General features: G+C 42.8%; 1 protein-coding gene across 1 annotated transcript in view; it reads right to left on the reverse strand.

The window, feature by feature from the left end:
* Positions 1–12,699, reverse strand: part of ARL13A (ADP ribosylation factor like GTPase 13A) — a 33,038-nt gene extending 20,339 nt beyond the window's left edge. Inside the window, exons 1-3 of the mRNA XM_060249706.1 lie at positions 12,588–12,699; positions 7,230–7,326; positions 141–211 (exon numbers count right to left, since the gene is read on the reverse strand). Coding sequence (XP_060105689.1) covers positions 141–211; positions 7,230–7,288 — 130 coding nt within the window. The 5' untranslated portion in view covers positions 7,289–7,326; positions 12,588–12,699. The remainder of the gene's footprint in view (positions 1–140; positions 212–7,229; positions 7,327–12,587) is intronic.
* Between the last annotated feature and the right edge of the window lie 391 nt (positions 12,700–13,090).

Raw genomic sequence — 13,090 nt, forward strand, 5'->3', positions numbered from 1 at the left:
AGAGCCACCTAATATGTGTGAAAGAGCCACGTGGGGCTCTCATGTCACAGTTTGACCATTCCTGGTATAGGGAATCTTAATGCACTTGAACACAGAACAGAAAGGGAAGCCCAGAAATTTATGTCCGTCCAGCTACTCACCTCTCTGGATTTCTCTGACTACAGAAGTTTTTCCTGCTCCGTCTAGGCCAAGGACAAGGATAGTCACTTTTCTAGCAAGGAGGAAGGAGAACATAACATGGTGTTATGGTGCAATCTAGTCTCTCTCTTCACAGAGCCTCTAACATTTCACAGACAAAAATGGACAGACTCGGGAACAGGTTTATTACAAACAAATTCTCACACCAAAGGTCACCACCTGTGTCCTGCCCATTCATTACACATTGCTGAGGATTTTACTCACTATAGATGGTATTCATTGGCTGTGCAATAGCTTGTTCTCAGTTGCTCCCCCCCTCCCCTCTGGAACAATTCCCCATTTTGCTCTTACACCACTGTGAGTTAATGCAAAGGCATCCACAGTGGTAATGTGGGTATATTCTCTGTGCTTTCCCTCGATTTCCCCACATCCCCCCTGCCATTTCTCTTCTCAGTGGTCACCAGAGGGATTTTTTTTTGTCAGTTTAAAGAGAAAAAAACCACTAGTAAGTATATCTGATAGGTGCCTACTACTGATTTTTTAAAAGCAGTACAAACGGGTGCCAGTGAGGGGGCGGGATAGTGGGCATAAAGGGAAATGGAAAGAAAATAACAGATGGTGAAATTATCTGAACTTACTGAAATAGTCAGACTCACAAATGGGAGATTGTCGAAGCTCCATTTTGCTTGTGGGTGAAGCCTTTTATGATTATTGGAATCAGGCACTACAGTTGGGCTTGAATGTATTTAATTAAGAGTAATTAACATGTGGAAGAATTCACTGCCAATGTGTGACACAGAGTGTAGGACTGGATGAGCCATTGGCCTGATCCAATATGGCTTCTCTTAAGTTCTCATGTTCTAATTGCATTGGTGAACTGAGCAGATATGAAATTGTGTAGATTGCTGCCGTAATAATGTGTAGACAGGTTGTCCCACTGGAGTTTTGGTTTTTTTGCTATAAAATACTTGTTTAAATTCTTCATTACTTAATATTGCAAGCTATTTTCTTTGTGTGAGATTAAATTTAATAGAAAAAAATAAAAATGAATAGCTCCAGATGTGGGTGGAGCAGTCTAAAAATCTGCACCTTCCTGTCTGTGTTCTGCCCAAATTCACTTTAACACAGTCTTTCCAGAAATATCATACTGTGCTTGTTTGGCAAAACACAATCTGAAGCTGGGAGGACCCAGAGAGATGAATGATCCCTACAGAGGGTTGCCAATCTACAGGTGGTGGCTGAAGTTCTCCTGGAAATTATTACAACTGATCTCCAGGTAACATAGATCAGAAAAAATGGCCATTTGGAAGGTGGATTCTACAGCATTATACCCCTAGGATTGCCAATTCCCAGGCGGGTGGCAAAAGAAAACCCCAAAAGAGTTCCATGACAACCAGCCTCACAAAGAAAATTTTTTCCAAAGTGACTTAAGAAAATCTCAATTATTCTATTATCACTCTCAAACAAATTATTTCACAAGTCGTACCCTGACAAACACCCATACTTAGTGCAAAAGAGGGACAAAAATAAGTATATAAACAGTCTAATCCTGGAAATGTATAGAAAAGTCCTTCCACTTAAAGGGAATCCCCGGTCTGGTTACTGAGGAGACCCTGTGATGGTCACGTGATGGTGTCAAGTCTGCTGTATTTTTTAAGATGATTTTTTAAGATGAGATGGTCTCCTCAGGCACCATCTCATGGTCTCCTAACCCCCCCCCCCTAAAAACCCCACTGCAGTTTAGGGTTGGGGCACAGGCTACAGAGCAGCCTTCGTAGGGTTGCCAAGTCTGTGTTGGAAAATACTTGGAGACTTTGGGGATGGCTTCAGGCGAGGGCAGGGTTTGGGGAGGGGAGAGGCTTCAGCATGGGACAATGCCATAGAGTTCACCCTTCAAAGCAGCCATTTTCTCCAGGGGAACTGATCTCTGTTGCCTGGAAATTAGTTGTAATGGCCAGATATCTCCGGGCTCTGCCTGTAAGTTAGCAACGCTAATGATCAGTGACATAAACAAGGTCTAACTTAAAAAAAAAATCACTGTATGGTGTGTTTATTATTATAACATTTTATTTAACTTTTTAAAATATTATAAAATAAAAATTTCAAATAGCAATACATTACCATCACTTCATGGCTAATCAGCATCTGTAGCAATAGCAAAATTCTGTGTTCATTTTTAAAGCAACGTATTAAAACAATAAAAGATCTCAATAAAGTGGAATTTTTGGAATAATATCTTGTTTAGTAAGGTATTCTACAATAGGAAACCAAACTGTATAAAAATGTCCTGGTACTTTTCTATATTAGGCATTAAGGAATTATTTGTGATTTTTCCATGTATAAAATATTTCCACAATTTGTTCTGCCACATTTGTAGCAATGGTGGTGATTTATCTCTCCATTTAGAGGTTATAACAATTCTTGCTATGGCTAACAATTCTTGCTATGATTAATATATTTGTCATTTTATTCCACGTGGAAGAGGGCCAACAAAATAAAAAAGCAATTTCTGGTGAGACTGGAACTTTAAACCCTGTTATGATATAAATATGATTTAAAGCTTGTTGCCAGTAATGTTTGATATGAGGGCTGTGCCACCAACAATGCGTAAAATTACCAAACTGCCCACAGTTTCCTCCCCTCAGCACTGGGGTCTAACTTTTTTAATTAGGCAGAGGATGGGTACCTGAGGCAGCTTTGAGAAAGGTAGAAATTCTGCAGGCCAACTTTGCCCCATTACATTTCTGGGGTGAGGAGAGAGCTCTATCTGCCGGGAAGTCATAAAGACACAGAAACACTGACCATTAAATGGAGGCAGATGCTGAGCATACCCTCTGATATTTGTTAGATGAAAGCAGGTGTGCATTTGCATTTTTTCACCCTGGGTCCCTGAAGCCATCTTTTTATGTTTTAACTGATTATAAAGAATGCATGCAGGGAGGAGAGAGAGGGGTAACAGTGGCAAGCTCTTCTCTGATAAACCCTATAAGCATTCCATGTGCAGACTGGAGGTGGCATTGGTGTGCAGAGAAAAAGAAAGAGAGAACTCCCAAATGTATAAAGAAAGCCATGTATACACTAGCTGTCATACCCCCCCCCACCACATGTTCACTGCTAGGGTTGCCAACCTCCAGGTGGTAAACAGGAGAGACCCGTGTTCTACAAAAAAGTCAATTTCAGTGAAATTTACAAGACTAAGCTGTAGTAGCTCAGTACAAAGAATTTTGTTAAAGACACACTATTAAAGGAATAGCTCATACTATTTTATAACATATAATGTATATATCCAAAATTATAAATCAAAATTACAATGTCTTTATAATGAAGTGTAAATGATAACGTGTTCCCTAGGTTTAAAAAGCCCTGTTTCAGTTGTAGCTAATGCCAGATAAAGAAACTGACTAGTCGCGTGCATATTATTGTGAGCATTGGTTCCAGATGATATGAAGTGAATTGATCAAGATGAAGGTCTACAATCGAAACACGGCTTTTTAAACCTAGGAAATGTGTTATCATTTACACTTCATTATAAAGACATTGCCTCATGTGTTAAGTCTTCAGTGTCCTGAAGAATAGCTTTTGACATTGCAGACAACATCGTCATCCATCAGGAGAGGACTTTGCACTCCTTGGAGTCTTTACTCTACACGGAGTCTTTCATGATGAAAAAAGGCAAATGCTTTATTGTAATTTTGATTTATAATTTTGGATATATTTATTTATTCCTTGGATTTATATCCTGCCCTCCCTGCCGAAGCAGGCTCAGGGCGGCTCACAACAGTCAAGACGAAACAATAAAACAATGAAAAAACATTTATAACATATACATTATGTTATAAATAGCATGAGATATTCCTTTAATAGTGTGTCTTTAACAAAATTCTTTGTACCCAGCAACTACAGCATAGTCTTGTAAATTTCACTGAAATTGACTTTTGTAGAACAGGGGTCTCCTCTGCTTCCCAACTTTGGTGTGTTCATCCCGTTTGGTTTGCTTAACCTCCAAGTGGTGGCTGGAGATCTCCTGGGATTAAAACTGGTCTATCAGGCAACAGGGTTCAGTTCACCTGGAGAAAATGGCTGCTTTGGAAGATGGACTCTCTGACACTATACCCCACTGAAGGCCTTCCTCTCCCCAAACTTCGCCCTTCTCCGGATCCACCCCCAAACTCTCCAGGTCCTTCCCAACCCAGAGTTGGCACCCCTAGTTCACTCCACTCAGCAGGAATGTCCAAAAAAGAACAACGGGCTGCAGCCCTCCAAAGAGGTCCTTGTGCAAAGAAGAAGCACTGAAAGTGCTCTTCACTGTCACTGTGCACAAAGGGCAAGCAACCATATCCCCATTATCTCTTCCCACATGTGCAAGACATAGCCTATGACACACAGTTTCAAAACTAAATTAAAGGGACCATCCATTACACATCACATTGCTTCATATGCACACTGAGATACTGTTAAAAACAGAATCAAAGGGCTGTATGCTGCACGATCATCCTTGATCATCTTGGACCATTTTTGAAAACATTTTAATGTGAGTGCTATAGATTCACTGAGTCAATGCATCTCAATTGTGCTGCTATAGCACATCGGGTTTAAGGCTACAGTGTTCACATTAGAATGTTTTAAAAAAGAAAAAAAATCAGAGGAAGATCACACAGCAAAAATAGGGTTGCCAAATCCCTCTGCCATTCTGTGGGTGACTGTTCTTCCTCATATGCAAAGCATGCATGACATGATGACATCGCCCAGAAGTGACGTCATCGTTCCGGGGATGTTGGGCCAAGGATGCTTTAGTACTCATGATAAAATTCTATGGTATTATAGAGTTTTGTCACGATTCCTAGAGTGTCCCCAGTGTGGGCTCTTTGGGCACAGGGATTCCCATTGCAGCCCTCCAGACTAGGGGATCCCCCGCCCTCAGCTTGGCAACCCTAGGCAAAAAAGCAGCGCTGTTGGAAACGACTGTAGCACTTCAGAGACAGCTTATTAATGGAAGGAAATTTGTTGTATGAACTCCCCATCCTCGTATTGCTTTTATTTGAAATTGGGCCAACAACGAATAACATCCGGTTTAGAATGGTAATGTGAAAGGAGCCAATGTTATTGCTTCCTTGTGGCTGCAGATCACAGATCAGAGCCGTAACTCCAGGGGGTGGTTGAAAAGAGGGCCACCCCTAGCTGGAGGGATTCCTTTGCTCTGCAATAGCCTGTTGCATGTTGGTGCCTGAGGAAGGCGTGTTAGTAAACCAATTGTTATGGAGTCCTTTTTGTGGCGAGCTGCCTAAAACACAACAAAAGGAAAGCAGGTTCACCCTGCCATTTTTTCTTGGGCGGGGAGGGAAAGCATCCTCCAAAGATGGCAATAAAATAACAGGGATGGGGAGATCAGAAAACAGGAACTGCCCTTGGTGAATAGGGACTGCTGAAGAGTAAGTCAAAGAAGCTGCTATGTTGCCATGGTGATTTTTGTGAGGCGCAACCCTGGCTAAAAGGGCATAATATACTTGAAAAAGAAAAGGGTAGGGGAGAGGAGGAGATTGCTTAGCAACAAACCACGCTTCAGTTTGTAGTCTTGGCAACCTTTCCGCGGCATGCAAATAAAACTTTACTAGACCACTGTGGTCAGAGGAGGCACGGAGAGTTGTGAGGAGCCTCTAATTGCCCACAGTGCTCCAGTTCGCCAGGCTGTAAAAGCAGTTGTTTTAAAACAGGTGTTGCAGCGTCTGTGAGTCTCCCAAAAGCCACATCCTCTGACCTTGAAACCTCACCTATTTCTCAAATTGCTGGAGGTTGGCTGTAGTTTGTTATGCTGGGAGGAGGAGAACACATCACACTGCCGGGGCCAGGTCAACAGGCTTAAGGAAGCATGTCCCGGTCCTCTCTTAGAGGCTTGTTTTTATTTTTATTTATTTTTGCGAATTTATAGTCCACCTTTTCCCAGGATGGACTCAGGGCAGATTATAACGCAATTAAGCAATTAAAATTGAACAATAAGACAGTTAAAAATTGAACAGTTAAAACCATTAAATAAAAACAAAAAAAGGCGGTGTCGGTGGTATAAACATCATTCACAGATTGAGAGACAGGAATCATAGGTGTCTTGGATGTCAATTATCAACAGTGTTGGGCCGGTCCCTGGTTATCAGGATGGTAGTCAGTGCAGCCAGTGCAGGGTGGCCAGTGAGATGGTATGAGGATGCCTGCCTGCCACAGCCAAAAGCCTGGTGGAACAGTTCTTGCAGGCCCTCCGGAATAGTAGTAGATCCGGTAGGGCCCAAATCTCCTTGGGGAGCTGATTCCACCAGGTTGGGGCCAGGGCCAAAAAGCTTAATGGGTGGAAACAGGAAGCTGAAGCTTTTCAATTTGTGGAAGTAAAAACCCCATCAAGCCTATTCTAGCCCAGAGCCAGGACTTTTTTCCCAGCCTGTTAGCAAACCAGCCCACTGCACATTAGGACCAGAAGCTAGGGCTGAGGGCCCCCAGGTGGGGATTGGTGATCTCCAGAGGACAGAGATCAGTTCCCATTGAGAACACTGTACTGGAAATTGCTTTTTGAGTGCAGCTGATATATTTTCACTGTATTTTAAGAGAATCTCAGGGGATGGAGGTCTCCGTGGGGAATAAAAGGAGCTTTGAAGCTGTCCAGTGTTGGCACAGGGTCAGTGGGGGAGAAAGAGAAGGCTTAGAGACCTCTGAAAATGTTTAAAATCAAAATAAGGTCCCAGGATTGCTAATGTTTGTGAACTGCTGCTGCAACAGATAACACAAGGAGCTGTATGTTACATAGAAGGAGGAGGAGGATATATACCATCCTTCACTCTGAATCTCAGAGTAGCTTTACCTTCCTCCTCCACAACAGACACCCTGTGAGTTGGGTGGGGCTGAGAGAGCTCTCACGGAAGCTGCCCTTTCAGGTACAGCGCTGCAAGAGCTATGGCTGACCCAAGGCCATTCCCAGCAGCTGCAAGTGAAGGAGTGGGGAATCAAACCCAGTTCTCCCAGATAAGAGTCCATGCACTTAACCAATACACCAGACTAGGGAATGCCAAACAATGAGGCACAAAGAAAAGAAAAGTAACAGCTCCATTTACCTGATGGGCTCTTGAATTGCCTGCAGCCAAGACCAGCAGTAGGCGAGGAGATGAAACATGCTCCGTCTAACCACAGAACTTGGCTATGTCTCTATGCCTGAAGAAACATTTAAAAAAACCCAAGAAATTTGTGGTGGGATTTTATTTCAAAAAGGCAGGATAAAATCATGAAGCATTAATAATCATAAATACATTACCTCCAGCATCCACAAGTGAAGAAGACTGATTTAACCCTGGATTTACAACTGCCAGCTTAGGTTAGCTGCCAAGAATTCAGACTTGTTGCCTGACAGGCACAAAAGATCTGAGAAGAGACAGAGGCCATATCAGATGTCCACAAACAAACCACAATTTGTTTGTGAACGAGCCACTAAACCTCGGACTCTGATGCTCTCTCCTGTCTCCCATCATGCCTAGAGCCCCAACTGAAGATCCCTGGTGGCCATCCATAAAACACAACTGAATCCTGGTTGAGTAGAATCCCAGTGATAAAAGGCAAGATAAAATCAAAACAAAACCAACCAACCTCTAGAAGTTTATAGATGGGAAACAAAATCCTACTACTAACTGGAGAAATAGCTTGAAACACAGCAGGGCATAAATAGTAAGAGATTTTTTGAAACAAGAAATCTGCAGATTTATACCCCGCCCTTCTCTCTGAATCAGAGACTCAGAGTGGCTTACAATCTCCTATATCTTCTCCCCCCACAACAGACACCCTGTGGGGTGGGTGGGGCTGAGAGGACTCTCAGAGCAGCTGCCCTTTCGAGGACAACCTCTATGAGAGCTGTGGCTAACCCAAGGCCATTCCAGCAGGTGCAAGTGGAGGAGTGGGGAATCAAACCCGGTTCTCTCATATAAGAGTCCGCACACTTAACCACTACACCAAACTGGCTCTTGTGTTTTCATTTGATAGCCGAATGGTATGCAAAATGTGGTTTAAGCAGGTCACTATGATACATGAAAGTGTTTTATGTACTGCAGTGCTACGCAGCCAGAGTGGACAGTCTGAACAGTATGAACAGAACAACCTAGCCTTGTTGTCTAACTGGAGTTTCAACCCAGGAATCCACATGAACATATGAAGCTGCCTTATACTGAATCAACATCAAGGCACAAAATCTGCTGCTGAAATGCTATGAATCATTTATCTCAAACAACAATGTGTGCTTATGTCTATATTAAATATTCATAACAGAACAATCATTCAAGATTAAATATCAATCAGAGCAGAAAACACATACAGCTGCAAACAGTATATGGAATGTCCAAGTTGCTATGCCAAAGTTCTTAAAGGGAAACCAATCCAGAGTGGGCGGGAGTGACCAACTTGGTTACCTGAAAAGGTCTTCAAACGTTCCTCCATTGTGAGTTCAAAGGGGAAACGAATCCAATCTTTAGTTTTCGGCTCTGTTAGTCTTTGTATTCAGTCCACAAATCCCAAGACTGTCCCTAGGTTTACAGCGTTTTGTTTGCATAATACTTCTTCAGGTAGTGTTATGACTCCAATACAAATCTTTTTTACAAAAACTAAGTTCCGCTCCACTGATTCATGCTGGCAAGAGAGCGCAAACAAATGTACTGTTGGAAAGACCTCTTGTTGCCTGCATATGTATCCGAATTGTACTGAATCAAATCATCTTCAAGATTAGTATGGCCTATTCAGACCGGCAGCAGGGATTATACCTGGGACCTGCATGCCAAGCAGATGCTCTGCCACTGAGCCACAGCCCTTCATCTAAACTTCTGCATGGAAAGGAAACCTTTTATCACAGAGCTGCAGGCCTTTCCCTAAACTCCACCAGTGCCTTGAATATGAATAGAGCTTGTTTCTCATGGCTTGGATGCTACTGGGAAGCGAGGATTCCGCACGCACGCACACAGAGCGTCACAGTACTTTTGATGCATCTCCTGAATTTTTCAGATCTTTTCTGTAATCTTTCCAAAACCTGCTTTACATGATAATTTTTGCAAAGATTGCTGCAAAATTGGCCACCACGTTGATGGAACATCCCTGTCTTACTGGCCCCCACCACATTAGCACCATATCCCATGGTCTAATCACCTAAGGTGCATTTTGTGTGTGTGTTTTGAACTTCACTTGCTTAGGTGGTTAGCTACAGCTATCCCTGCTGAACTTAATACACAGGGAATGTTCATAGGGCAACCATCACTAGTTCTTCGGATTGCTATTCCTCAGCCTACAGGTGGCATCTTAAAAGAGATGCAAAGAACAGTCACTGGAGAAAGAGACCTAGGAAGAGGGCATTTCACAGCATCATCACCCAGTGTCTTTCAGAATAGCCTTTAAAAAATCTTATTAATTAGAGGCTTGCTGTCAGGCACAAAGGCAAGGCATAAGCAACCATCCATCCATCTTCAGAGGGGATTTAGCAGTTCTTTCTTTTTTCTTTTTTCCCAAGTGATGCCAGGCCTAATACCACTGCTAAGCAGTCCGTTTTCCCATGCTTTTCTTCTTCCTGCTTGCAAAGCAGCCCTGAAGCGCCTTTTGTTGACAGCACCGGCCCACTGGGGCAGGAGTCATCTTTCTTGCATGCTGTCTTGCTGCCCTAGAAAACGTTAAAGCAACACAGCACGCCAATGCTGCGCAGATGTAAACAGAGAGACCTTAAGGTACATACAGCACCTGCCTGAACTTTTGCCTTCCCACTGCTGAACACTGTTGAAGATTCTTTGCTGCCTGCGGTTCATTGAACATATGAAGCTGCCTTATACTGAATCAGACCCTTGGTCCATCAAAGTCAGTATTGTCTTCTCAGACTGGCAGCGGCTCTCCAGGGTCTCAAGCTGAGGTTTTTCACACCTATTTGCCTGGACCCTTTTTTTGGAGATGCCAGGGATTGAACCTGGGACCTTCTGCTTACCAAGCAGATGCTCTACCACTGAGCCACCGTCCCTCCCCGACATTAACTCCAGGGGTCATTTTGTAGAAAAATAGGTGGTGGAACTCATCCAGGGATTGTTATGCAGCTGCACCTACTGTTCAATGGAGAAGGTAGGTAAATAGAGAGGAAGAGAGGGAACCCTCAGAAAGGTTCAGGAGCTGCACTCCTGTGAGCTCCTGCTGAATTCAAGGCCCGATTAACTCTGAAATACACAGTTCTGCACTAGCTTTTCAAACTGGAGAGTGTCAACAAAATGCCTCAAAGAATTCTCCAGTTTTAGTTCTTAAAGGAAAAGTCTAATCTTCCAAGGACCTGGCTATACTTCCTGAAAACTGCCAACTCAGTATTAAGTTTTTCGCCTTCAAAGGCAGCTGGGTTGGGGGAAAAGTTGAGGAAGAAGATAAGTCTTCCCCCTGTACCATTTCCTAGATTTATGCTGGCCCCTCTGGACTGGACTTTTTCTCCCCATGATAGGGGCTAAAAATCACAGGTACTGAACACATTAAACCCATTATGAAACTTGGAACAAAAACCTCCCCGGGACTGAACAGGGATATTGGTTTCTTATCTCATTACATAAGCTAAACCCATAGTCACCAAGTAGAAGTATACATCTACTGTATTCCACTGAATTTCTCTTTTAGAATAGTGTATCAGAATAATGTCTGTGATACTATGCAATATAACAGAGTAGAAATCCCTCTGTCAGAACTACTCTTAGAAAAAGATGTTGTTAGTTTAACCCATACTTGTTGAGAGGTACACATCCACTGTATTCTAATGTATTTTTGTATTAGCATTTCAACAGAGCAGACTCCAGCTTCATTCTACAGGAAAATGTTGCTATTTTAACCCATGCTTTAGAGGAGACGAATGGAACAGCCGCCCTGAGCCCACCACGGCGGGGAGGGCAGGGTATAAATCAAATTAAACATAAAGATAAACATTACAACAGATTCTAATGTATTACTCTTCTCATTTAAGAGACCTAATGATATTGACATCAATCTTCAATTCTGACGCTTATTGCCTTTGCTGTTTTTTTCCACCCAGTCAACCAAAATCAACGATTTCTGGACCCCAACTTGTCATTCTTTTAATCTGGCAAAAACATCTTCACTATTTTGCATACTAATTCACTGCCCACTCTCTCTAGATGTAGGACTGCCAATTCCATCCCATACAATTATCTGATGAAGTGTGCTTTTAGCACAGGAAAGCTTACATTCTCAATAAAACGTCGTTGGTCTTAAAGATCTTGCTTTGTTACATTAAACAGCTGACTTTAAACTGTGTTACATTAAACCCAACTTACTTTTGTAGCAGAAGCACTAGCAGGCTGCTTTTAGGGCCAAAAACACAGAGACCCAATCATAAAACTCCAGCATCAAATACAGATTGCCCCTTAACAATGGCATCCTAAGAAGACCCACTGAGTAGACCTGAGTAGATGCTGCGTCTCAGATTGCTCTCTAACATGTGCAGTGGCATTTACTAACTTGATAGGCATTCCAAAGCAAGACAGAAGGAAAAACATGAACTTGCCCCATTGTGGGTATATTTTTGTGTTTGCACACATGTTTACTGGACCCATGATGAATGCCTCCATCCCACTCCACCCCACCCCACCCCACCCCGGGGATTTAATTTCTAAAGATTGAGAGAAGGAGTTTATCAATGCAATCCTAAACAATTCTAATGCATGCTTGCAAAATTTTTACCCCTAACATCTCTCTAAAGGGAGAAATAAGTCCAGTGATTTCCTTAATAAATAGAATCTGTCCTCCTAGTGCAGGGATGGCCAAACTGTGGCTCTTTCACACATATTGTGTGGCTCTCAAAGCGCTCCCCCCACCCCCACTGCCCCGTTGGCCAACTTAGAAAAGGCATTTCTCTCTATAAGCCAAGCCAGTCAGTGACCTGGAGAATGCATTCAAAGTTGCTTTCTTTCCACCTCTCCATCCCTCCCCCCATCTATTTGCAGCTCTCAAACATCTGACATTTATTCTATATGGCTCTTACATTAAGCAAGTTTGGCCAGCCCTGTCCTAGTGCATATGCAAGTGCTATCTCCAAATCAGGGCCTGACAACTCTGTTCTTGTACATTTCTACTCTTTCCTGAGCTACTGATTCAGGATTTGGCCAGAGAAGAGATGCACGTTTCCTTAGTTTCCAGAACTCTTCCTTTTTCTCGCGATTGTACCCTTTTTTCTAGGACAATGAAAACATCCCCACTATAGACAATCAGGTTTAACAGAAAGGCTCTGCCCTCTGACCTTTCAGGTAATTTTTGGGGCCAGTCTTCCTGGCCTTGGAACCAACCAAATGAAGCCCATTGGCTTAAATTAAATTAAACAGAGAATCTCACCAGTTTCTTGCTATCACATTCTTCTTCCTCTCATCACTGTTCTGCTTCCTTCAACTAAAACTAATCTGGATTTAAAGTATTACCTGTGGTTTCCTTAATCCCAGATTGGGTTCAAGCCAGGAAAAGAGCAAATTGTCATTTTGTAGATTCTGAAACTCCAGCCATAAATGTCGAGGTGTGTGAGAGTAGACAACCACATTTCCGAAAAGGCGATCTCTAAGGTGCCTAGGCAAAAGCAGCAATCAGATCTGTCACCGGTTTTAAGTGGCTTGAAAAAACAGACTATGCCAATTGGCCAGGGTAGTAAATCTCCTGTAATGAATCACCTCATGGAGCAGTCATGCATTGGCATAATCTTGGGATTGACTGAACGGCACTGGTTGAAAAGCATAAGCGTTCGCCGCCGTTATTTTGCGGACAAGCAGAAAACTGAAACCCAGTGCACAAGTGGGAAAACTAGATGGGGAAGGCCTAGGTTCAAATTCCCACAAAGCTCTTTAACAGTGCAATCCTAAAAATCGAGTTATAACCTTCTTAGCCCACTGACTTCAATGCTCTGTGCTTAGGTCACTCAAGCTGGGCAAGA

The sequence above is a fragment of the Heteronotia binoei genome, chromosome 11 (assembly GCF_032191835.1).
Source record: "Heteronotia binoei isolate CCM8104 ecotype False Entrance Well chromosome 11, APGP_CSIRO_Hbin_v1, whole genome shotgun sequence".
Classification (NCBI taxonomy): Eukaryota; Metazoa; Chordata; class Lepidosauria; order Squamata; family Gekkonidae; genus Heteronotia; species Heteronotia binoei.